This window comes from Penicillium maclennaniae (genome assembly GCF_028827695.1).
Source record: "Penicillium maclennaniae strain IBT 15551 chromosome Unknown utg000004l:1.0-3007600.0:1.0-3009580.0, whole genome shotgun sequence".
Lineage (NCBI taxonomy): Eukaryota > Fungi > Ascomycota > Eurotiomycetes > Eurotiales > Aspergillaceae > Penicillium > Penicillium maclennaniae.
Genome location: NW_026623216.1, coordinates 1,790,532 through 1,815,850, shown reverse-complemented (window position 1 = coordinate 1,815,850; position 25,319 = coordinate 1,790,532). Strand labels below are relative to the sequence as shown.

The 25,319-nt window shown below is 50.3% G+C and overlaps 9 protein-coding genes across 9 annotated transcripts; 4 read left to right on the top strand and 5 right to left on the bottom strand.

Annotated features, from left to right (window-relative positions):
- Nucleotides 1-31: 31 nt before the first annotated feature.
- On the bottom strand, nucleotides 32-1,258 carry N7477_004842 (MOSC domain protein; the record flags this gene model as incomplete). The annotated part of the gene is made up of 1 exon (XM_056966505.1): nucleotides 32-1,258. One exon carries the CDS (start codon nucleotides 1,256-1,258, stop codon nucleotides 32-34), a length of 1,227 nt encoding a protein of 408 aa, XP_056823286.1.
- Nucleotides 1,259-1,647: 389 nt separating this feature from the next.
- N7477_004841 (serine hydroxymethyltransferase) lies at nucleotides 1,648-3,444 on the bottom strand (the record flags this gene model as incomplete). Its single annotated transcript, XM_056966504.1, has 4 exons — nucleotides 1,648-2,792; nucleotides 2,849-2,986; nucleotides 3,040-3,133; nucleotides 3,184-3,444. 4 exons carry the CDS (start codon nucleotides 3,442-3,444, stop codon nucleotides 1,648-1,650), a joined length of 1,638 nt encoding a protein of 545 aa, XP_056823285.1.
- Nucleotides 3,445-5,696: 2,252 nt separating this feature from the next.
- On the top strand, nucleotides 5,697-6,219 carry N7477_004840 (putative GPI anchored protein; the record flags this gene model as incomplete). The annotated part of the gene is made up of 3 exons (XM_056966503.1): nucleotides 5,697-5,840; nucleotides 5,897-5,919; nucleotides 5,967-6,219. 3 exons carry the CDS (start codon nucleotides 5,697-5,699, stop codon nucleotides 6,217-6,219), a joined length of 420 nt encoding a protein of 139 aa, XP_056823284.1.
- A 1,567-nt stretch (nucleotides 6,220-7,786) lies between these two features.
- On the bottom strand, nucleotides 7,787-10,024 carry N7477_004839 (putative acyl-CoA synthetase; the record flags this gene model as incomplete). The annotated part of the gene is made up of 5 exons (XM_056966502.1): nucleotides 7,787-8,211; nucleotides 8,280-8,642; nucleotides 8,689-9,147; nucleotides 9,198-9,593; nucleotides 9,649-10,024. 5 exons carry the CDS (start codon nucleotides 10,022-10,024, stop codon nucleotides 7,787-7,789), a joined length of 2,019 nt encoding a protein of 672 aa, XP_056823283.1.
- Nucleotides 10,025-10,996: 972 nt separating this feature from the next.
- rasB (Ras small monomeric GTPase RasB) lies at nucleotides 10,997-11,823 on the bottom strand (the record flags this gene model as incomplete). The annotated part of the gene is made up of 2 exons (XM_056966501.1): nucleotides 10,997-11,692; nucleotides 11,746-11,823. 2 exons carry the CDS (start codon nucleotides 11,821-11,823, stop codon nucleotides 10,997-10,999), a joined length of 774 nt encoding a protein of 257 aa, XP_056823282.1.
- A 4,030-nt stretch (nucleotides 11,824-15,853) lies between these two features.
- On the bottom strand, nucleotides 15,854-16,964 carry N7477_004837 (uncharacterized protein; the record flags this gene model as incomplete). Its single annotated transcript, XM_056966500.1, has 2 exons — nucleotides 15,854-16,852; nucleotides 16,905-16,964. The coding sequence occupies 2 exons, from the start codon at nucleotides 16,962-16,964 to the stop codon at nucleotides 15,854-15,856; spliced, it is 1,059 nt and encodes a 352-aa protein (XP_056823281.1).
- A 3,282-nt stretch (nucleotides 16,965-20,246) lies between these two features.
- Nucleotides 20,247-21,272, top strand: N7477_004836 (GNAT family N-acetyltransferase; the record flags this gene model as incomplete). Its single annotated transcript, XM_056966499.1, has 4 exons — nucleotides 20,247-20,441; nucleotides 20,559-20,690; nucleotides 20,796-20,909; nucleotides 21,009-21,272. 4 exons carry the CDS (start codon nucleotides 20,247-20,249, stop codon nucleotides 21,270-21,272), a joined length of 705 nt encoding a protein of 234 aa, XP_056823280.1.
- Nucleotides 21,273-21,278: 6 nt separating this feature from the next.
- N7477_004835 (uncharacterized protein) lies at nucleotides 21,279-21,527 on the top strand (the record flags this gene model as incomplete). The annotated part of the gene is made up of 1 exon (XM_056966498.1): nucleotides 21,279-21,527. The coding sequence occupies one exon, from the start codon at nucleotides 21,279-21,281 to the stop codon at nucleotides 21,525-21,527; it is 249 nt and encodes an 82-aa protein (XP_056823279.1).
- A 1,789-nt stretch (nucleotides 21,528-23,316) lies between these two features.
- Nucleotides 23,317-24,402, top strand: N7477_004834 (enoyl-CoA hydratase/isomerase family protein; the record flags this gene model as incomplete). Its single annotated transcript, XM_056966497.1, has 4 exons — nucleotides 23,317-23,450; nucleotides 23,546-24,091; nucleotides 24,140-24,149; nucleotides 24,262-24,402. The coding sequence occupies 4 exons, from the start codon at nucleotides 23,317-23,319 to the stop codon at nucleotides 24,400-24,402; spliced, it is 831 nt and encodes a 276-aa protein (XP_056823278.1).
- Between the last annotated feature and the right edge of the window lie 917 nt (nucleotides 24,403-25,319).

Sequence of the window (25,319 nt, the reverse complement as noted above, 5' to 3'; positions counted from 1 at the left end):
GCCAATCTAGCAACCCATTAGCGTTCCCAGCTCATCCAACCCCGTGGATCCTTCCAAAAAAGGAGGAAGAAAACAGACAGGTAAACTCACCAGTCACCGTATGCTCCTGCCCACGCTTCACCACCATCACCTCATCCCCGACTCGAATTTTCTCCCCAGTACCCCGTCCAAGAAAAGAGTACCTTCCAAAGACAGGACTGAACCTGGCCCCCGTATCCACCCTTCTATCCTTCATCAACTTCTTCAGCACACTCCCTGACTCCCCAGTCCCCATCTTCCCAGTCCCGTAATCCACATTTAAACTCTGACATCGAACACAATTTCCCGTCAACAATAACCTCGTCTTAGTCCCGACAGCCAACTCCGTCCAAAAGTCTTCCTCAAAGGCATTCTCAGCCCCCGAAACCACAATATTTGGCCGGAACTTCGTCCGATCCATTTCCTCGCCTTCGGGTAGTCGCCCTGAAACATTGTTCACTGATGTCTCGGAGATAACCAAGAACGGTGCGCAATCGGCGAATCCAATTCTATCTTCCCGCCGACGGAGGCTCATCCAGTACAGTCCAATTAATGTACCCACCACAGCAAACATATTGAGGTACGTCTTCGTATTGAGTGCGGATGTCACGCCATGGACAATTTCATATCCCTTCCAGAGCAAACTACCGATCACATAAGTAGCCAAAAGTCCAATGAGGATGCCCTCGTTGTCGCGCGGGTCGCTGACTTCGCGCCACCATGTCGTCCAGATGGACTCTTTGTTTCGCTTCCGTGGCGCTAGCGTTCCTAGAATCTCTCGAGTGTTGGTCCCCAGATAGGCTAAGATCACGGGATATCCGAAACATGCACTGAACCACTCGTTGAACTCAGGTCCCATGTCGTACCCCGTCGTCGGGCTCTGGTGCATCGTGATGGGGAAACTCTTCATACTCTTCACTTGTTGGCTAGTCATGCGCAGTGGGATCTCAAGCTTCCGAGTTTCGTTGTTTGGAGCTTCCGCCGGGGTGTATGTCACTGTCAGTTTCCCGTTATCTGCTTCGTTCTTCGGGGGGTCGATGGCGGTCTGGAAGAGAGACATCTCAGGGTAGTGTGGGACATGCATGTTCTTCAATGCGGTTCCCTCTTCGGTCGATTCGACCTTGAGTAACATGAAGCGTCGATCCCATTCTAGGCCGAGGGGGGTGAGTGTGCCCTCTGGGACGGTGGTTCCTCGAAGCGACTTGATGGGGTACACGTAGAGCTGTTGAAATAAGTACATGAAGAGCCGGCGGCGTGATCGAACGGTCTTACCTGGCCGACTTTCATTGTCATGGTTCTATTACACTTGCGCTTTGAGGGCAATTAAGATGAATCACAAGCAAGAAAAGCAGGCATGCGGGGTCATAGATGAATCAAATAATCTTTGTTGGGGTGCTGCGCTTATCGAGGAGTCAAGTACCGGTTTATCGGTTCTACGTCAGTGATTGAGTTTTGGCTTCGCGCATCGCTTACCCGAATACAGCAATAATTGGAGAGCGAATTTGTATGTGTATAGTCTTATCATATTTCGTGTTGAATCATGCTGGGAAATGTACATGACGTTGAAAGAACCACCAAAGAAAAAAGGAAAGGGTAAAAAAGGGTTAGAATAAAGAGAAAGAAAAATGTTTACTGGTCCTTAGCCCAAGGCAAGCTGAAAGTGCCCACCCAATCCTCCACTTCTTGGCGGAGCAAAACAATCTCTGAGATCTCCTCGCCCTCACCCAGGTAATCATTGAATGCCTTTACGGTGCCGGGGTTCTTGGCGCCCTTGGCCTGCGCTTGCTCGCGCGCAGCCTTGTCTAGCTTCTGGGTCAGGGTGACGGCGCGGTCGACAATGTCAGCCACACGACGGAAGTCCTCAGGCTGGAAGCCGCGAGACGTCATGGCTGGAGTACCGAGACGAAGACCGCCGGGCTTGAGGGCAGACTTGTCACCGGGAACAGTGTTCTTGTTGCTAGCAACACCGCACAGCTCCAGCACGCGCTCAACGCGGGCTCCGTCAACGCCACGGTTCTTCAGGTCCACCAGCACTAGGTGGTTGTCGGTACCGCCAGAGACGATGTTGTAGCCGAGACCACCGTTGCTGGTGGATGCACCCAATCGCTCGGCCAGAGCCGTGGCGTTCTGCAGAACGGTCTTCTGATACTCCACGAAGGAGGGGGACTGAGCCTGCTTCAATGCCACGGCCAGCGCGGTGATGGTATGATTGTGGGGCCCACCCTGGTGGCCGGGGAAGACCGAGGCATTAATGGGGTTCTCGAGATCGTACATCTCCTTGTTGCCCTTTTTATCTGTACGACGAATGCCTTTGCGGTAGAAGATCATAGCACCACGGGGGCCGCGTAGGGACTTGTGAGTGGTGGTGGTCACAATGTCGGAGTGAGGGAAGGGAGAAGGCAGGACATCAGCAGCCACGAGACCTGAGATGTGGGCCATATCGGCCAAGAGATAGGCGCCGACAGAGTCGGCGATGGCGCGCATGCGAGGGTAGTCAATCAGACGGCTGTAAGCGGAGGTACCGGCCACGATCAGCTTAGGGCGGTACAGCTGAGCCTGCTTCTCCAGTGCATCATAGTCGATCAGACCAGTCGACTCATCCAAGCGGTAGGGCAAAGTCTCGAAGTACTTTGAAATGGCGGAGATCTTCTTGGTAGGGGTCTGGTAACCGTGGGACAGGTGGCCGCCGTGGGGCAGATCCAGACCCATAAGGCGGTCGTGAGTATTAAGAACAGCGGAGTAGGCCATGAGGTTGGCGGGCGAGCCGGAAAGAGCTACAAGAAAGGTCAGTGCTCTATCGCGTGCCGTTAGAAACCTGTCGACAACTTACGCTGCACGTTCACACCCCACTCCTCGGGGTTGAGACGGAAGGTCTCCAGAGCGCGCTGCTGGCAGAGACGCTCCGAAGCATCAATATGTTCATTTCCTCCATAGTATCGAGCCCCGGGGTATCCCTCGGAGTACTTGTCTGTATTGTGATTAGCACGTCGTTGATAAGACTTCGGCTGGAGAGATACGTACTTTGCATCACACTGCCGAGCGCATCGAGGACGGCCTGCGAGGTAAAGTTCTCGGAAGGGATGAGGTTGATGAAGTGCTTCTGGCGGTTTTTCTCCTGCAGTTGGGGTCAGTGATTGCTCCGCGCATAGTTCCAGCATGACGTACTTTCTCAAGGATGTTGAACACGGCAGGGTCGGACTCCTCCAGGAGGAAGAGAGAAGCTGCAGTAAGTGTTAATATTGAATTTCTGAGTATCTGGTAATCCATTGTATGCCACACTACCTTTTGCTGAGCATCTCGACTGGATGACGCTACTCCCCGCGCGAGAAGGGCTTTGGGGATGATGGGGCGAGCGGAGAGTGTGACGGCAGGGCGAACGCTCCCGAGGGAGAACCGGGCAAGGCGTCCACAGCGAGCGAGAGACATGGCGGACAGAAATTCACGATGTACTCGCAAGATAGGAAAGCGTCGACGCTTTATATCGGAACACAGCTTGCCAACCGTTCTCGGGTTCCCCGTTGCCCGCGGAAAGCGGGAAACCACACTATCCCTGATCGGGCTGACCGCCTCCGGCCGGCCCTTTTTCTTCGGCAAATGCCAGCTTCCCCTTTCTTCTTCACACAACTAAATCCAAGATGAAGATAAGGCGTTCAATCTGTGTCAGCACTCGTCGGTGACGGCCTTCGGGCTGGCACTGGACGGGCGCTGCTGAAAGGTCCCGCGCCTACTCACCATCCATTGGGGATCTTGTTACAATCGGATTGGAACCAAGTTGTGTTTAGACTCTTGATGTTGAGTCGCGTGTCGCTCTTGATCCTGGGACTCTACCAGTGTCCCGCGGTCGGGGGGACCTGAATGCTTTAGGAGGACCCGCTCCGGTCGGGTTGTAGACGCTAGATTCATCGGATTGCAGATTCACAGCCGGAATGTCCTCGGAAGTGTCCATGGCAAAAGGGTGGCATAAGCAGGACCACTTCTAAACCGGGAGGCTGCTCTCTCCTGTCTCTTATTTGGATGATCTCCGTCAAATGCACACTTCCAGCATGTCATAATACACCAATTGAATACTATTTCGCAGCAAATTTAGCTTGAAACCCCTTTTGGTCGCTCAGATTTCACAGTGCGGGCGAAGAAGCATGCGACATGGCGGAAGCGAGTGAAGCCATAGCTCACGCTGCTGTGCCTATGTTAGGTATAGGGATGTCAATATTTCTCTTCTCCGTTGAAACAGGTCGTGTGGCCCAGTGGAAAGGCGTCGCTCTCCTATTTCTTCGGGTCACCCGCTGGAATAAAGCGAAGATCCAGGGTTCGATCCCCTGCATGATCGATCTTGTTTATTTTTTTTTAAAAAAATATTTCTGTTTTGAAATGTTCCGAAGAGTCTTAGGTGTTTACTTTTTATCTATTACTTATTCTCATCCTGATTATCACGGTCTGGATATTGCGAGCTTTAAAGCACTCTAAAGCAGCAGGGGATTAAATGCTTTGTGAAGTAGAGATTGCTAGGTGAGCCGGCGGCTACTTGCAATATATATATTCCGACCATGAACTTCTATCTGTTCCGGTCAATACACATAAACAGCCTTGCGAAATACTTGGGTATCTGCAGCTGAATTTCAAAGTATCCAATTGGCCTAGTCGAGGAGAACGTCTGGATCAAAGCCTCTCAGGCGCCAAGCGAGAACACTTTGTTAACCTTCAGTCGATCTACCACCTGCAAGTCACTCCGCTAAAATAGAGTCGACTGCACGTGCAACCTCATTATTCGTTTTTCTCTCCCCAGAATAGAACGGCCCGTTACGACCATAACACAGGAGTGATAGACTTGAGGTGCTGTTATTTCCCCCCTCACTGGTCGATCCTGGCTGTTCCTTGCCGGATGCTTCAATGAACCCCACACTGCATTACGTCTGCAAGCGCTTTTATTACCGATTTCCCGAGTTCTTCAGATCTTGCCCATCATTGCATTATGGACCTCAATCCAATCAGAATGCTTGCGACTAGTGCCCAAAAACCATCATTGAAGCCCCACTGACGGGAAATGAGCTGGCGTAATACAAAACCCTCAGGGACCGGGGTTGGTTTCCGAGTCGGGCCTCGCCAAAACTATATCTTCACCTTCAGGCGAAAGACCAAGACGTCAACCCCTGGGAGCTTAATCTTCCTGTCCCTGTCGACGTGATATATTGGTCTGACTCGATTGTTATAGACATGTCTATTGCCTTTGTTTTTGTTGGTTTCAAATTGACGGGGACCACCATGGCCTAGACTAAAACTGACCAAATGCCCAGCACCAGACAACCCTCGCATCCACCGAACAGGAAAAAGATCAGAGTGGGCCATGCGACGAAACGGGTGTGCAGTGTTCTCACCACGTCCTGGGCTCATCTTTGGGACACGGGCGTAGGCGACCTGATTGCCCAGTGAACCAAATTTCCGGGCAAGGGCCACGGCCCCCTATTTCGCCCTAGTGCACGGGTACCTGAGTTCTGACCATGGTCTTCCCCCTATAAACACTCCATCGCCGGTTCCTTTCTCTTTCCCCATCCACATTCTTTTGATCATCCCGGTACCTCGTGTCCGATTACATTCTTTATCGTCAAAAGCCACTCGTTTTCGATCCGATCTCAGACTCAAGAACATTCCTCGAACTATTTTTTTTTCTTTCCAAACTCAATATGCGTTTCTCCATCGTTGCTCTTGCCCTGGCCGCCGGTGCCCTGGCTGCCGACGTCACTGAGACTGTCACTCAGTACACCACCTACTGCCCCGAGGCCACCACCATCTCGTACGGCAGCTACACCTACAGCATCTCGACCCCGGTCACATCACCATGACTCACGGTCCCTTCACTGTGACCCGTCCCATGATCACCCAGACCGTGACTCAGTGCAACTCCTGGTATGTCCATTCGCGATATGCGGTCTGCAGTAAACTGACTTGCCTAGCTCTTCCACCATGGTGCCCTCCTCCACCCCCATTGTCCCCAGCGCTCCTGCTTCCACTCCTCTGATCCCCAGCGGCGCTGGTGCCACCGGCTCCTCCGCGCCCTCCGTTCCCTCCGGTGCTGCTGCTGTGACTGCCTCCGGCTCCCCCGCTGCCTCCTCTCAGCCCGCTTTCAACGCCGGTGCCATCAACGCCGCTACTGGTGCTGGTGCCGGTCTGGCTGCCGTCTTCGGTGCCGTCGCTCTCCTCCTGTAAGCACCAGCTTTCAGCTAGCTTGCGATTGGGAGCGTTGAGATTCGCGGCATGAGCGTTGTCAAGTCGCTGCGCGGGGTCGGGTTCTATCTGCTGCACGGTCCTGGCTTCGCTCGGTTGCTAGTATGCGCGACTGCCGTAGGGCCAGGCGTTGGATGGCCGTGGGCTCTGGGTTTCATTTCTGGGTGTACATGTCTTACATGTCTTGTCTATGTCTTTATTAGATAATACATAATGTACCCTTCCCTGGTCCCCCTCGGGGTTGGGTCCTTTCTATTTTCTGCTTCTTGTCTGTTTAATTTCTGCGATAACCTCCTGGACATAACGTTTTTTCATTACACGACTTATTCTTTGATCTAATTGCTCTGTGTTAGGAACTTTCGTATTTAACATTGATTAGAGTAAAGAGAGTAAGACAGAAGAGGCCGCCAAATTACTATAAGCTCTCTAGTTCCTTCTGTTTCTAGTCCAGCGGGAGAAGGGACCCACCCGAATGCCGATAGTCCTCGCAGTCTTGCTTGAGAGTGTATAGCTGGTATCACTAACTGAATCGGTGGGTCTCTACACTTGACGCGTCGGCGCTAAGCCCCTTTTGAATCCAATCGTCGAGCTTAGGTGACAAAGGTCTAGCGCGGTATAGTAACAAAGCTCTTACCCACTCCTCGTATATGAGCTTTAGACTACGCGTTTATCATAATTATAGCCTAAAACTCTCGACGATATAACTGTTCGATTTAAATATCCCCTAGATATCTAGGGAATACGGGAGATATAAGGGAGATACACTTAAGGCCTATTAGGGATAATAAGGTAATAGGCCGTGGAAGAAGGTAAGACTAGAAGCACGGTGTATGCCAAGGTATTTATGTGGATACCACCAGACTTAGACACTAATCCTAATATGGAAGGCGGTCTCCCAAGTCTGGCGTCAGCTTTTTCAATTGTCGTGCTCAACTATTTCCTCCTTGCGTGACATATATTGCATGTGAATAACAAGAGATAGAGTAAAGCTGAAGCTCTGTGAGCTTAAAAATTGCAGGTAGGTCACCCACTACTTGTTTCGAGAATCTTAAATGACAAATGGAAAAACTTGGTTCCAGCAATTTCCCCAGTACAATTTCGCTCACTCATCGCTGATCAAAGATTGGTATTTTATTGGAGTGGCACCTCCTCTAGACGCCGATTTCCGAATTGTTCTTCGAGCGGACGGTGATCACGGCAATGATCCCGTCTTTGGGGTCGTGTGATATATGAACTACAGAGAACTAGGTAGCAGCTTCCGGGAGACAGACTCCGTGTATGTAAGAAGACGATGGAAAAGACAAAAAGGAAGAACAGAGCATCTCAAGAAAGAAAGTATAGAGCAGAATAAGGCATTTCTTGATATCTCGTACACAGTTCCTGGCATGGCATTCTTGAAAGGTTTCAAAGAGATCCGAGAAGATACACCTCTTACTCACATGGCTATTAACCTACCATCAATGAAGCTTTATTTCCTAACTTCTCTAACTCTAGACCTCACGCTTCAAGGCTATTCTATCTTCCAAGCATAACATGTCTCACAAAGAATCTAAAGCTTCGGCTTCCCAACCCTCTTCTCAAAATACTCTCTAATCCTTCCTCTCGCAACCTCAACAACATCCGCATCCTCCACAGTAGGCGGGACACTAACCACCTCGTCGTACATCCCCTGTACTGCATTCTCTACAAGTTGCCTCAAAACCCGTCTAAGCGTCTTGCCACTTCGCGTCTTAGGAATCATTCCTCGGCCCTGAATCATCCCGCCCAGTGAAGCGATGGCGCCTATCTGCTCGCGCACGAGTGCGTTCACTTCGTTGAATAGCTCTGAGGATGGTGTCGCTGGTATTTGTTTCGAGTCTTCCTGGCGAGGCTGGATAAATGCGAATGGAAGGTGGCCTTTGAGGGGGTCCGGGATCCCGACTACACTTGCTTCACCGATGGAGGGGTGGGAGAGGATGACTTGTTCAATTTGGCCTTCGTTTTATCAGTATACTGTTTTATTTCTTCTCTTTCACGTATTAGGATTCGAGAAGGGGATTTACCAGTACTGAAACGGTGCGCCGCAACGTTAATAATATCATCGGATCGAGACATGATGTGCACGTATCCATCTTCATCAATTAGACCGGCGTCGCCAGTATCCAGCCAGCGACCGTTAAATCTCTTCAGATAACCTTTGTAGAAACGTTCTTCGTCTTGGAAGAGACTTGTGAATGCCGTTGGGGCAAGCGGGAGTGCCAGTACAATGTTACCCATTGTTCCCGGTGGAACTTGGTGACCTTCATCATCGACGATTCGTACGTCGAATCCGGGCATGGGGAGGCCTGCAGAACCAGGCCGGATGGTGAGTGGACTGCTCGGTCTGGTTTTTGCGGGTAAGGCGGCGTGTGCATCCAGAGCTAGACCTGAGATGGGGGAGCCGGACTCGGAGGACCACCAGTTGTCGATGACCAGAGCCCCCCCGGGCGGCGTATTGGGACAGGAGGTCTTGGTACGTGCGGATGATACTTGGTTCGCTGCGTTCACCGGCTAGGAACAGGGCTCGAAGGGATTTGAGGCCGCCTCGTTGGCCTATTTCTTTTAAGAACTTGTCATTGGGGTCGTCCTTGCGGATGGCTCGCATTGCTGTTGGTGCGGTGAAAAGAGTATTCACTCCGTGTTTCTCAATGATTCGCCAGAATGTTCCTGCATCTGGTGTACCAATGGGCTTGCCTTCGAAGAGTACGGTCGTCGCGCCGACCAGCAGCGGTGCATAGAGGATGTATGAGTGACCAACCACCCAGCCGATGTCTGAGGCGCAAAACATCACATCTCCGGGCTTGATACTAAACAAGGACTGAATGGATAGTTCAAGACCCACAGCGTGGCCTCCAGCCTCTCGAAAGACACCCTTTGGTAGACCCGTTGTACCTGTGTTTTTCTATCAGCAACGTGACCGAGACGATCATGATTCAACCTACCACTCGTATAAATGATATACAACCCATCCGTACTCTTCACAGGCACGGGCCCAGCCCGAATACCACGGCCACGCGCGCTTTTGACCAGCCGCTGCCAGTTCCGTTGACCACCCAGTTTATCTGGATTGTCCCAGCGCATCTGGTCCCGCTGCCACACGATCACCTTCAAAGGCTTGAACCGGCTCGCCTCCACAGCCCCCTCCACCAAAGGCCGATACGAAATCGGTCCCTTGGCACCTTCAATCCCGCACGACGCCGTCATGATGGCCCGCGGTCGAGCTGCTTCGATCCTCTGTGCCAGGGACTTGGCAGCGAACCCGCCAAAGACCGCAGCATGGACGGCTCCAAGCCTGGTGATAGCCAGGGCTGCAATGAGTGCGGCTGGAATCATTGGCACTGCCCGTTGTCAGACAATCTATTTCCACTCTGCGGTTATTCATGGCATGCATACTGTAGATGATAACCACATCTCCTTTCCCTACACCTTCCTCTCGTAACACGCCAGCAAGAACCTCCACCTCGTCCAACAGCTGCGCATAAGTATATTTCTCCGTCGTGTGTGTCACCGGCGACTCCCAGATAATGGCCACTTGATCGCCCCGCCCACTAGCAACATGTCGATCCACACAGTTGTAGGTCGTGGAGATTTCTCCATCCGGGAACCATGACCAGTGTTCATGCTGCGTTCCGCTGGGGAGAGTCTTAGTCTGCCGCGTCAGCACTCGACTCGGTTTGCGGTGCCAGTGGAGCCGCTCCGCGTGACCTGACCAGAAGCTCTCTGGATCGGTGAGGGACTGTTCTAGCGCGACTCGTTGCGGGTGTGTCATGGTGCGTTGATGGTGATAGAGAAGCGCGGATTCTTAGCAATTCTTAATCCCTACCAGTACGCGAGGTCTCGGTTAGATAAGGAGGTACGATTGAACGGGGTGAATGCAGGGACTAAACCCCTCTGTAGAGATCCAGGATGAGGGTATGAATGCGGGGAGGAACTGCCCGAGGATGTCCGTGCTTTCCCCGCAATTTTGGGGTACTTGGCAGATACACGTGAAAGTTGCAGGCCACTGTGGACTGTGATGTATTTGCTGCGTAATGAGAGGCTGCCCACTCCGCCCACGGCTTGAGTTTCGTGAGCTACTTATTACGTTCCGTTATTTACCGAGATCTCCAAATACAGCTGGGTGTCAGTTGACATCTCGCATTTTCCCCCGTGTGAAGCATTGAGTTCAAAATCTTGTGTTGTCTATTTACTCGCGGAAATGGCTGGCACAAATTCAAAAAAATAATAATAACATGACAAGCTCAGTCGTAGGGTATCATATCGAAATGCCTGCTAATGCGCGACTGCGATCTTCGGGCTTCGTCGCCTAGAAGGGGGAGGGGTTTGGGGGTTTGGGGGTTTGTTTTGTTTGTGGCGTCGGGTGCTTTGAGGAAATGTAATGCCTCAATCATCCATCGGCCCGTAAGCTACCAATGTCCCAAGCATCAAGCGGGGGAGATATATCGGTGCCAAGGGGGGTTGCCGTAGATTCAGGATGTGGAATTCAGCAGGGGCCGAGTACCGCGAGTCCGGTGCCGGTGGACAGAGGTGCAAAAGGTGCAATCCAAAGAAAAGTTGAGATAGAAAGCGTAGAGGGTAGCTGCTCATCTCCAGTCTGCGATGGCGAGCGCAGCCGAAGACGGAGCACGATCGAGCGAAGAAAGAGGCCGCCGACGCCAAACGAGGTCGTAACCAAAAGACAGAACCATCCTCCAAATGCACCCGAGACCGACAGAATTATAGAAGAAAGGAACAAGGAGAATTAGGCCGTGGAGGCACGGATTACCTTTCTGGATGGACCGGCCTCACAGGAGAACACACTGCAGTCGACTGCGATGCCGTGTTCGGTCTGTCCGAAAAGGCTTGGGATACTCGGCCTCTGCGTTACGGTCGCGTCCCGATCCGAAGCCCGTCGGACGACGGTCCTGACCCCGGCCACTCTGTGCCTGCTGTCGCTGCTGCCGCAGCATGCGGACGACGTCATAAAAGGCCTTCTCGACATTGATGCAGTTTTTCGCTGACGCTTCGACGAATTCGCAGCCGAGCTCTTTGGCGAGGGCTTGGCCTTCTTGGCGGAGACGGCGCGCTCGACCGCCTTGTCGCTCTTGTTGCCCACGAGCATCACGGGCACGGGTAAGGGGGCTGCGCCCGAGGTGTTCATCGGAGAGGCCAGGTAGCTGGGACCGGAGGGGGATCCGGAGCTGGATGACTCCTTGACCATCTTGATCTGGTTGTAGAACTTGGTGATGCGCGAAAAGGAGGCGCGCGATGTGATGCTGTAGACGAGCACGAAACCTTCACCATCACGGATCCACTGGTCTCGCAGCGCGGTGTATTCCTCCTGGCCCGCGGTGTCCAGCACTTCGAGCATGCATGACTGGCCGTCGATGACGACTTGTTTGCGGTAGGAGTCCTCGATAGTCGGATCGTAGGTTTCGACGAAGTGGTTGAGGCAGAGCTGCAAGCTCCAGGGTCAGTCTCCCGTTGGAATCCGTCGAAGATTGAACCAACCTGAATGGTAAGGGCTGTTTTACCAACACCTCCGTCGCCCAAGACCACCAACTTGTACAATGTCATTTTCCCCGACATGGCGGGCACGGGAGAGAGGAGATATGTGTGGGAAAAAGGGAGCTCGCAACAGATGACGCAGGTTGTGTGAAGGGGGAGGAAAAGAGGGGGGCTCCAGTGTGCGAAGTCTGGTCCGGGCAGTGGCTGGAACTAAGTGGAGAGGGAGGGGTTGGTGGACTGTGTGGGATATGGGAAACTCTTAAGGCCATCGAAACTCCATTCCTTCCATCATTCTGCTCTCTACCCTGGTCAATTGCTATTCCGAGACCGTCTCGGGTACGTGGGACGGCAGGGGAGATTGTTAAAAAAAAAAAAAAAAAAAAAAAAAGATGCTAAGCCCCTCTACGGAGGGGAGATAACTACAGATCAGGAATCACGGACTAACTAAATATGTAAAGGGAAAATGGGAGTGCAATAGGAAGGAAAAAAGAGAAAGAAGGGAAAAAAAAAAAACAGAGAGAAGGCTCCATGAGATCATACATTCTCCCCCAAGGGCGTGTTGGCCCAATGCCCGCCCTAAACCAGGGCCCTCGACCAAGCTCTAGCTGTTTCTACCCTGCTTCTCTCCCCTCCTAGTCTGTTGAGATCTCAAAGTACCTATGTTCCGTACCTATGCTCTGGGTTCCATAGTCTATGTTCTATGTTCCATGCTCTGCGATCTAGGTTCTATGTTTCACGTTCCACGTTCTATGATTCTACCGATCGCAGAAAAGCCGGGTCCCCGGGACGAAAAGGGAATGGGGAACTCGCACAGGGCACAGTGGATAAGATGATTCCGGGCCCAGAGCCAGTCAGGGGGTCGAGGCGAAATTGGTCTCGCCTCTATACCACGACAGGAAGCTGCTTTGGCCTTGGTGGATCCCGGTCCAAGCGAGAAGGTTTTTCCTTTTCTTCTCAAATCTCTGAGTATATTCGGATATCGCACGTGGAAACCTCAAGTGCCGTTCGGCCTTCGGTTGCTGGTTCTTCATACTCCATTGGCGGCGTTTCATCAGCATCATGAACTGGTGAACTGCCCTCGGATGAACCCCCTATCGTTTCATCTTCCGTCACTGGCTCCGTGGGACTATCAAGATTGACCCTAGACAGTCAATCTCCTTCTGGAATGGTTCTAAGCCATGCTAGAACTGGACTAGAGCCGTCTCCTTTTCCTTTGGGTCCCCCCTCTTTCTTCACCTGGTCACCGCAGGGACCGGATACATGGAGAGTATGTACCGACACGTTGGGCTGGATGCCTCCTCGACAACTCGAGTGGTCAGGAGGCATCCACCCGCGGAACGGCGCGTGCAATTCCCGCTAATAGATCGTCCCCGAGAGTTACCTCGAATGAGTGCAGTGGAGCAGCCAAGTTTATTGTCTGGAGAGACGACACTTAATTTCCCGTTCTGCTGCCAATTGGAACCCGGCAGCTTCCCGGCTCTTCTCCGGCGAGCTGCTCCCTTAGTCCTCCGGCCGCCCCTAAGCTTGGCTCGAATTGAGACTCAAATGGTCCAGACTCTGGGTCCACGAGATCCCTCTCCTGACTGCTTCGCTCTTCGCGTGACCCCATCAATTCTCGATTTTCGCCTCCTATATGCCCCCATATCGTAGTGATGTGCTCTTTACATAGTGGCCATTTGTCAGCGATGTCCTTGTGCCTCCTGGTGTGATTGTGGCAGGAATCTCACCTCCCCAGGGAAATGGTACATGGCTCTCCAGCCGCGGACGTACCCGACTAAGGTGACGAGGAGCCAGAGACCAATCCTTTTCTTCCAAGCCAATAGTTGCCTTTGCAATTTGTGAACCGACCGGGGAGCCCTAGCGGATCCGCCCGTGCTGCTCGGCCGTGGGATGGAGGCGCCATATGGCGTTCAACGGCCCGCCATGGTCTCGTCCTGGTCAGACAGACATCCGCTCCAACTGGTCCTTGCTCGACTAGTCCGCTGGGCAGCCGTATCTCCATCTACCGGTCATGTACGTGTCCCGTCTCACGGCCCCTGGCATTGTCCGGGTGACATTGACGATCGACACGGCGGGTTCCGGTGGACTGGCTCTTGGGTGGACTATGTCAAAATTGGTCAATGGACGGAACCACGGGGGATGAAACTGGACATGATGTCAGAGGCATCTTCCCTTTGCGGGCTTGGTCTTTGGAGCTCACTTCCAGGGGCATCGATAGTGCTTGGTCTAGCCACACTTTTCTTTCGGCTTGACAGTTGAGTCCTGAAGGATTCAATTGAGCTGCTGTAATGACACTTTCCTAGGAAGGTCCGTCAGTATTTAATATTGGGAAATAGGGCGGACTCAAGCCACGAAACATGCCTGCGAATTGGAGAAAGGCTGCCCGGGACTAAGTCCACTAGTGTACGCGAGAAACGTGGAGGGCCATGCTCCAATGCAATTGTCTTCATTTGGTAGTTTTCCGCCATACGAATACAGGTTCAAATCCAGACATTCAATAACAGAGACCAGCATGATATTTTTGTCCGACTTTAATGTAGAGAACAGTTAAAAAAATTATGCATGTCGACGCGCACGGTACACTGTCATGCTGAAGTATTTCAATGCCCACCTAGGCACTCACTCGAGTCTCTTACTTTTGGTCAGTGTTTGATGTGTATGTCATTCATGTGGACAAACATGCCAAACTGGGAAAAAAGAAAAGCGAAGAAAAAAAAGATCACCCGACCGGGGGGTCGAACCCCGAACCTTCCGATTAAAAGTCGGACGCTCTGACCAATTGAGCTAGCCGGGTGAATCATGTCAATGCACTCCGGTTTTCAATTCATATAGTACAAATCATGCATCCACTTTAGTGAATTTTCTCTATCTTTTTCAAAGCAGTACACTCCATATTCGGATAATTAAACATTCATTAGTTTGTTGTTATACATACCTCGAACAGAAAGAGAGATACAAGCAGTAGAAGCTGTCGTTGAATTCGCGGCACCAAGCCACCACAATACTTGTCTTGTCTTCCCCCGTGGTGAAGTGGATTAATCACTCTTGGTCTTGATAAAAATACTTGAAAATCTGCTTATGCGAAAGCCGGTCGTACTTTTCATTGCTTTCTTATTTCAAATGTTTATATCAAATTGCAGGAGGAGGACCTTCCGGCTAGAGAATCGGCAAACTAAGCTAATTGGAGGGCGTCAAAGAGCCCAGGCGACGCGTCGCTTTCACCTTGACGTGTCTTTGATATGGCATCAGGGAGATTTAATGGGCAACTCGATTCCATTTGTGAGTGTGAGGTATAGAGGCCGAACGTCGTACATGGAATTTTCCATGCTCATTCCGCACACACGTTAACGATAAATATATTCAAGAGGATCCGAGAACTCAACACAACATTCTTGCTTTCGTGAAGAATGGGAACACACTCGCGGATCAACCAGTAGCATTTTGCTGTTGCTCGACAACTGAAAAGGTATATATTGACCTTCTCGCGTGTACTTTCCAATTAAAGGTGCCTACACATTCTCTAGGTATGACTTCTGAAGCGAGTACAACCCAGGGATCGGTTTGTTCATATTCGTCTGTCACAATCTCATAGTGAATGGTAGTAAGTATACTCACCAGTAAATTTAGCCATGCTGATCGCGGTAGCCTCCCATTCAAAGCCACAGAAACGCCGACCTTTAAATAAATGTACAAGCATACACTGCCCGCTCGATTATGGCCGAGCTGAACCCCCTGCCCGGTATATCTCTTAGTTCCCCGGTTCTCATATTGGAACACTCTGTACCATACGAAGCACGGTAGTATACCATGCCCTGTAATTTGGGCCTTGCAGAAATTTCACTGGGCTGCTTCCATAGCAGAACTGTGCATACTGAGTCACAAGCGGGCTTCCTTTGATCATTATTAAGAAGTGTCTTGATAGGAAAGCCTTGTATAACGTGAACCAGCGTCTTTCAATACTTTCAATACTTATGGATGCCTTTCAACTCAAGTCTGACACCAGGCCGCCTGGTCATTACACTTCGAAGCTCATATTTCACACATCCAGAGATCCCGTCAATCCATCAACCCACCCATCAAGTGGCACAATAAAAGTCTGAAAAACGCCCAGCTAACCCTTCAACATGTCATTCAAGTATCCAATCACCCTCTCCACCAGGATCCGTCTCGGCTCTTTTTGATCTGAATCACTCAAAGCATGCGAGGCACCAGGAATAACCATACTCCAAGGACTCCAGAAATGTGTACCGTCTGCATCCAGGGCCTCCTTCCACCGCTTAATCAGCGCTTCTTTGTTCACCCACGGAGGCACAGACTGGTCCCGACCAGAATACAGCACCAACAATTGCTGCTTCAGTAGACCACGTACCCCAATTTGTCCAAAGGTCTCTTTCAACCTCTGGTCGCTCAAATCTGAGCTAAATAGGTCGTCTTCGTCCGGGTTCTCAGGACTGTCTGGGCTGACCAGACTTAAGAACCGTCGGCTACTCACCGGCGCTGAGGTCGGGTATCCAATACGTCCCGTCACAGACAGAGGCACAACCGTGTCAACAGAGTTGTGATCCTCGTATGTGTGTCGTTTCGCATCGTCAACCGCTTTGTTATAGATCTTGCGCATCGTCTCGGGACTATCCCGCTCCGTACCACACTTGATCACCCACAAAATGCCCTCCCGATCCGACACAGGAGCTTGCATTATAGCACCATCAACCTCCGGTCGCATGATAGGCGTCCAATCCTTATCGAACACAGGATGTGTCGGTCGGGGATTCGAACAGTTGATGTAATGCATTACATCCTGGCTACCAGTCGAGTGGCCCATGATAACGACCTTGCCCGGTCCGAACTGCGGTGTCTTGTATTCACGAACGTAGTTGATGGTAAGTGCGATTTCGTCGATATCATTCCCTAGTCGGCCCATGCCCCAGCCTCCGTACGAGCAGGATAAAATCAGTCCAAAGACTGTCCATTCCGTTGGCTCCAGGGCTCGAACGATGTCGCTTAGATATTCGACTGTGCCAAGACCATCGCCTAAGCCTCCTACGAAGATGAGGGTGTGGGGCTTGCGGATTCCACCGCGCGTGTATTCGAAAGAGATCAGGCTTGGGGTCTGGTAGTCGGATTAGTCGGGTGGCGGGTTATGAGGGATAGAGCGGCTTTACGATGTGGTGGAGGATTCCGGGTTGGCCGCGGGCCAGGGAGGTTAGCGCCTTAATTTGCATGGTATGACTCGTAGAAGCTTGAAGACGGAGACCGGAGACGAGAAAGTGACATTCAAGGATTCGGAGAAAGCTGTCGTCAGATCAGATAAGGAGCCATCAGATAAGAAGTCCTGATAACGGGGCTTTTTCCATGTGTGGAATTAGGGCTTGCGGTGGTACGTGACAAGTACGCGGGTATATAGTCCGTCATGTTACGCCAGGAATTAGTTGACTTCGAGAGTTAGAAAAGCTGAGTCTCAGACTTGGCTGACCGCCCTTCCGATTAGGGTTAGCATCCAAGTCTGGCGGTTTCCCCCTTTAATACCTTGGCATACAACTTACTTCTGGTCTTACTTTCTTCCACACTCTACTCCCTTATTGCCCCCTATTAGCCTTAGTGGGTATACCTCCTTTGTAAGATATGTCCCGGATATCTGGTTAATATCTAGTTTCTTCTATTACCTTTTTTCTTATATATATCTACGTAGTACCTCCTATCTTTACTATTGATATTCTTACTATGTTACTTACCTATAGTCATAGATATCGACCAGAAATCTAGAGGCTATCTAGATATATCGAACGCTCATATCGTCGAGAGTTTTAGGTTATATTATTATACCAAGTGCGTAGTCTAAAGCTCACATACGAGGAGCAGGTAAGGGCTTGGTCACAATACTGCGCTAAGCCTCTTTCGTCACCAGAGTTCGAGAGTTAGATTCAAAAGAGGGTTAGCGCCAGGAAGCAGTTGAGTTCGAGAATTGGAAAAGCTGAGTTCTAGAATTGGCTTACCGCCTTCTTATTCAGGGTTAGCATCCAAGACTGGCAGTATCCACTTTAATACCTTGGCATACACCTCGCTTCTTATATTACCTTCTTCTACGCCCTATCCCTTTATTCCCCTTATATTATAAATATTGCTAGATATCTGAGGGATATCTAGTAATGTTTAGTTTATAGTACCTCACATCTTTATAATATATAGTCTGACTATTATTTACCTTTAAGAAAAGGTATCTACTAGATATCTAAGGGATATTTAAGGAGAGACTAATATAAGGGATATATACTAAGCTTTACTAAATATATACCCTAGATATCTAGGTTATTTCTAGATTTAAATAGGTAAGAATACTAAATATTTACTAAATATCTAGGGGATATCTAGATATATCGAACGGTTAGATCGTCGGCTATATTATTATAATAGAAAGTGCGTAGTCTAAAGCTTACATACGAGGAGAAGGTAAGGGCTTAGTCACCGTACCGCGTTAAACCTTCTTTGTTACCTGATCTCTAGAATTGGATTTCTAAAGAGGTTTAGCGCTGACGCGTCAAGTCTAGAGACCCACCGATCCAATTCTCGATGCCAGCTACCCACTCAGCTATACACTCAACGAAATGTTTCAGTACGGTTGGGTCAAGTCAGACACAGCACAGGAGGGGCTTTTAATTGTTTGGAGATTCTAGCTTTGATCTGACTCCTATCCGGAATTATCTGAAAGATGAATTTCACGTAAAATTTGCCATGAATTCAAGGCTGCATGCAAGGCAAGCCTTTTAGATTCTAATACGTGGAACGACGATTGATCTCTATTGTCATGTTCAGTTGACATGTTTAGTTGACATGCTCAGTCAATTGTCATGAGCGTATCCGATGTATTGAAGTAACAAGAATTTGTGCAATGCAACTATGCCAATTATCCAGAAACACAACATGACAGTTGCTGCACAGATACCCGCAAGGTAGTTGAAACGCGGAATTGAATCAGGTTACAGCCATAGGATTATTGACAAAACAGCCATAAAATTATTGACAAAATCCCTCAATGACAGCAGCCCATTTTTTCAGCCTCGCCTCCCAGGCCTTCAATCGTTCCTCATCCGCCGCAACACAGACAAATGTCATTCCAGCCTCCGTGTACGAGACAATACAAAGTGGACTGGGCGGCTGGGGGTGCGGGTTTGTATAGCCAACAACACACTCGGTACCCGCTAACAGAACCCTGTCAAAGTACTGAATATCGAGATGGTGCACAACAGACGAGAAAACTGGAATATTAAGGGACCAGCTAGTGCACTTGTTCGAGATCTCTTGAAAGCCGAGCGTAGCGTGACGGCTTCTTCGAGTAATTCGTCGCGTACGCCGCCGAGGAGGTCTTGAACTGTCCAGCCAGGCTGGAACTTGACTCGAATGGCCCTTTAATAGTAGATTGGTCCCATGACCCTCTCGACGTCTGTTAGATCGACGGTGCGACCTGATAAAATGCCTCCGAAGGTGACGTCGTCTTTGCCGATATATTGAGCTAGCACGAAAGCTCAGCTTGCCGTAAGCAGAGTGGCCATGGTTGAACCATCATGAAGACCTTCGTATCTCAAGATTTAAAGAAACTGCTGGGACATGTCGATCAGATAACTCACAAAGACCAGCTACTTCCACCCGCGCCCGGAGAATAACACCATGGTCCTGTTGCTTTGACCGAGGACATCTGTGCTTCACAAGACTCACGGGCTCAGACGTGTCACTGGTTTGCAGGGGAAAAAACGCTAGAATTGCTGGAGGCGCCATAGCTCCGGGCTTATTGAATCGAAATCAGGATTGAACAGGGGATCGTGAAATAGGAAGCCTGAAATATACTGTTAAAAAGCACCGTAACTGTGTAAGTATCCTCGCCATTGAATGTATGATACTGCATACTAGTTAAATATTCCTACTGTATACCCCTAACTCGGGATGGCGCCAGACTCTACATCTTCTCCCGCTTATGCTTATGCTTATTCCTGATCTAGCGTCAGGATTTACACTCTTACATTAGCCTTTGAGGACGAGGACATTGAGAACGTCGGAGCCTTGAATGATCTGCATTGTCACATCGAACACGATCCTATCACAGTCAACAAGATTCGCCGCTGCAAAATCTTTTACGATGATCGGCGAGGCTAGGTTTGTACCAGGGGCTTGACGCACGATTACGCTTCTTATAAGACACGGTCCCGAATTCTCTTTTATAATCTGATCATCATTCCACCCTGTACACTTGTATGGTTGCTGTTCAGACCCGCATAATTCATCGGCGCAACGATCGTCCCCCGGCACTGTCTGCTACGTCAAGGTAAAGGCCTGGACCCACAGGTGCATGGCGATTGCTGGATGATTTGGAAGAGCAATGAAACCATGTCTGCGAGTTCGGGCCCTATAGGGTTACCGGCTAGTTGACTTGCATCAAACCGAGCCAAGTTGCGGACTACCCCTCTGCAAGTTCCTATTAGAACTCTCCGATATTTGACTCGTATCGACTAGCCATGGCAAACTCTGCGCAATTCATGATCGTGAAGCTTCGCTTGCCTCATTCTTCTATCACGACGTATTACCTAGAAGGCTCGGGCAAGCTTCAGGATGACCATCAATTGCTGCAGCTGTGCAAGGACGAAGGAGCAGCTCGGCCGCTTCCTCAAGCCTTGCACAATGACGGGCTCTACTTTACGGCGCTGCAATCAGTGAGTCAGAAAACTGCAATGCCTGTGTCAAACAACACAGCTTGGGCCCGGACACATCGCAGCCCGTCGTCCATCTGTACCTGGGAAGGTTCGGCCCCAACGGTCGGCAAGGTCTAGCTGTACCTGTATGCCATTTTCACTGCACGGCAAGAAATTGAGACATTTCGTCTCCGGCTGAATGGCCTCAATGCCAAGACTTTGGCGTATGCTCTCCGGATCTCAATGGTGGCTATTGAATACCCGGCACCGGTCAGCAGCGGTACAAAGTATTCGCCAGTTCTGAACGAGCTGCTTATTTTGCGCAACGCCTTCTGACAGGGTGCTGCCTCGCCACTAGGCTCTCAGCCTATCTAGCTTCCTAACTGGAATCCCGGTTCTTCTGTCCCTATCCTCGACTATACCGTGGCCTCGACGGAAATTGTGCACCGTCATCCCCGCCGTGACCCCAAGCCCACTCCTGGAGAAATTGTATACTGTCGCTACATTCCCTTTCTGGATGAGTATTTCTCGCTCGTTGCGCTGGACTATCGCAACTCTGAACACCAGAATCTCTTCTATATTTGGTAGAATGACCCTCGTGTCGCAACTGGCTGGAAAGAAACCGGTACCCTGGAAGACCACCGCGAATATCTCCGCCGCCAACATGAAGACCCCCACACTCCGACCGTCCTCGGTCACTTCAACGATATCCCATTGTCATACTACAAAATCTTCTGGGCCAAGGAAGACAATGTGGGTGCACGCTACGCATCAAATGACTTTGACCGCGGTCGCCATACTCTAGTCGGCAACGACGCCTTCCGTGGCCCTCACCGTGTCACGGCATGGTGACCCAGCATGATCCACTATGGCTTCCTCGACGATCACCGCACTGAGAATATTATCGGTGAGCCCATGTCTACGAATGACAAGGCTCTCACTTACGACTACACCTTCGATCTGCACCAGGACCAGGTGATCGATTTGTCCCACAAGCGCGCCAGTCTGGTAAAGTGTACTCGCGAGCGCTTCTTTCAGATCTGTCCGTTTAACCAGGGTAGCCCGCATATCGCCGGTACCGGGCTGGCTTTTAAGCCACGCCTGTAGAGCCCCGATACCTCATTTGGATGATAGGCGTTGAATACAAATGGGTTGTTGACTTCTGCCTCTGGCCGATCTGTAGATCCAGGCTTTCTTTCTTCGCCGTTCTCTGCAGAAAAGGCTCTTACTCGGTGTTTAATGCGTCAGTCGATTCATCTATAAGATGCAACCTGAAACCGATGACCAATCCGCTGCGACCGAAATCTGAGTGTCATTGCTAGGGATGTCCCCGTATCGAAGGAAGCCTGTAGGTGTGCAAACTTCTGACTAAGATAAGGCCAAGCCATGTCCAAGCAGCGAACTGAAGAGAAGGACGCGACTGTTGTAGGTGGACCTTTCTGAGACCTAGCTGAATCCCATCCAACTCGTGGTGTTGGCGAGGAACTTGAAAGGCAGCATGGAGAGCATTAGTCCCAAATATGCGCTGCGCAGCTTTCCGAAATGCACTTATCGATAAGTCGCCTGAAATGGTACCCACAAAGTGGAAAGGCTATGCCAATCGTAATGGCTCAGACGATATCGGGGACAAGAAGCACAACATCGCGATCGGTCGTATTCACCTCGGTTCAAATCAAGAAATGGATGATCTAAGCAGGACGAATGCGCCTTGAGCCATTTTCATATTCTACGCCAAAGCGAAGGGCGACATACGCTTCTTGAACCCCATCAAGCTCGCCTGGGTGGGCGCCTCAACTCCCATCGCGTTCATCCCGCTTCGCGCACTTGCAGCTTGCTACTGAAGCTCAAAAATTGGTGCAATGCACCAATGTAATTGCTTCAGACATAGGGCGGGTATGGCGCAGACCAAGTGTCAGCCCGAGGCCCAAACTCAACAGAAACAGTCCACGTGCAATGGGCCGGTATCGCATCGACCTTGCTGGAAATGTCACGTGGGAAAGCAAAGATCTGACGAGACTTTCATGGAAGAGACGAGGCGATACGATGATGTTCTTTTGATGAACTCGTTTAGCAAATCTGGCTAGGCCCAGTGAACCTTCTCGTGCTGGAGCCGAACAACGTGGACTTCTTTGCGTGGATTACACAGCTGTAACCGTTATTTCCCAGTACCCTCCATCATAAGTATCTCCCGGGGGTAACGCATGCGATCCACTGCAAGAGCGTCAAAGTTTTGATTTGAGAACGTTCTTGGCATTCGCGGTAGGTCTTGGGCGGTGCGACATGAACAGGCTTACTTGGGTGCAGATCTTGTCGGAGATAACTTTACGACAAGAGCGTGCGCGTACGCAATTATCAGGTCACATTTTCTTCCCAGTCAAGCTAGCGCCATACAGGATGTGGGTTTGGTCCAATTAGAGGGAACCGAGGAAAGCCAAGCGCTGAAAAGTTAAATAATTCGCTTTTCTATCAGATTACAGGTAATCACTAGTCTAATCAGATCATCTAGGCTTCAGCACGTTCCGTGGAATGTGGCGTTTCGTGTCTGTGCGACAGAACACTGTATTACACTTACCGTTCCAACGAAACTGTTCAGGTCACCACGTTTGAAATCGATCTGCATCGGAGACACCTCAGTAGTCTAGTGTTATAAGCATGCTAGGTAGTGCAAATAGTGCCTTCGCCCAGAAGTGCTCGGTTGATCACTTTGTACTTCAGTATCTGTTACGAATTAGAGCAAAATCTATCTCACCTCAAGAAACACGGGACTATTAACCCGGAAACTTCACTGACCCAGGCATGAATCACAAGATCCCAATTTGAGATGAGTTCACACACCTTCAAGCGTCACTTAGCGCCACATACATACAGCGGTGTATCATTCCCAGCTCCACATATCATGTTGGTTGTCTTCAATCGGCCCCAAGCGCTCAATGCCATGACCAGTGAAGCGCAATATAAATTGGAGTCACTTTTTTCCTGGTACGACAGCGAGCCATCACTTTGCTGCGCCATAATCACCGGTGCTAAGACGTGCGTTCTGTGCCAGAATGGACCTGAAGAAATAGAACCAGGCCACTGCCCGTCGCGCAAACGGAGAGCACGATAGTCGACAAATAATACCTCAGTCGGGCTTTGGAGGTCTTTCACGCCGCCACGGCAAAAAAATCGGTCATAGCTGCCATCAACGGATTAGTTTTTGGTGGTGGGATAGGGATTGTCTCGAATCTGGACCTCGTGGTCGCTGCTGAGAGCGCGCGGTTTGCACTTCCGGGGGCTGAGCGAGGCGTCGTTGCCATGGCTGGCTCCTTGCCAAGAATTGCAAGAACTATCGGGCGACCAAGAGCCACGGAACTTGCCTTGACTGGGAAGACTATCACCGCTGCTGAGGCTAGGGAATGGGGATTGATTAATACTGTGACGAAGGATGGTGCAGCTGACTGTGCTGTTCTGCATCGGCTGGTTGTTAGGGCCGCCTTGGGATATGCCACGAATATCATCAACAATAACCCGGACAGCGTGATTATCAGTCGGGCGGGTATCTTAGCTGGCTATGAAGATGGGAGCGCGGAGAATGCTAGTCGTTTGCTGAGAGAGAACATGGAGTCAATTTTGAATGAAGGGGAAAGCCTTCACGAAGGCTTGAAGGCATTTGCAGAGAAACGGGAGTCTCGGTGGGTGAATAACAAGCTGTGACACAACGTAAACGTATACCGTTATAGTATCAGCTGGGTTTGTGCATTCTCATATCGATTTTTACCCCTCGATTGATACTTTCGAGGCCAAAGCGAGAGACGATGGTCTTTAGCCACCTCATCATATCATGTTATATTTGAGTCGATAGGTTCAGAAGCTGAACATCGGCGCTGCAGACGCCTTCAAAGCGGCCAAAACAGGAATCAACCTGTCGCATGGGCATCAGCCTGGGTGCACACCAATGATGGACGGCTTTGTGATGCAGAATTCTAGCTCCTTCAGCCGCTAATGTCTTCCTCCTGTATTATTGCATGGCCTTGTACCTAGAACAAGAAATCCAACTGAAATTGCTTGAATACGACGTTGGTTGCTCAACTGCTCGGCAAGCTCGACATCATCTGTGTATCCAGCCCACAAAATTCAATCGCGCCACTGATCAAATCAGATAATTGGATGGGGCAAAGACTATCAAGTGTTAACTCCACAGACTCCATTTGTGGAGCTTTAAATTCCGCAAGTCCTCAGGGCATACTTGCCGGCCATGGCGTGTACTCCACAATTCACTGGTAAGTGCCATGAAACAGGCTCAGGTCGAGACCCAACTTAGCTAATGCAGGTAATTTGCACCATATCAAAAAAGCAATCTCAACACCTCTGGTATTCGACCCAAGACTCTGATCGAGAGATATCATTCGCCAGAGGCTATGACAAATGGAGCGTTTTACTTCGTTTCCCCTCGATCTGTAGTTAGATAGAAAAGAAAGATAGAAGAACTATTGATCGTACTCATTTTCTGTAGGATTTTCCAGAATGTGACTATTCTGGAATTCAATGACCTCCAATTTGACTGTAAGATAGATGATGATCATTGCCCTTGAGAGACACTGTGCATGTGGAGTCGTAATACCAAGTCTATACACCGGGTTTTGACCGGTAAATAATACACCACGGAACCGTCTACAAGCATATAACAAGCTCCATCTCAGCCCCTTGGCAGCCCTCGGCAAGTGGAATCGGGTCAGGACAATTTGCCTACCTATCGGCCCTTTTTTCGTTGAAACTCCGTAGTGATGTTCTTGGCAGGTGGCTGTCACAAGCGGTTTGTGGCATTTCAGGCACACGGCTTCGACTCTTCCGCTCCGAGACCTCGTACCACTCGTTTGCCCTTGCTAGGCCAAGCCTCTGAGTCTTGGCTTTCACTTATCT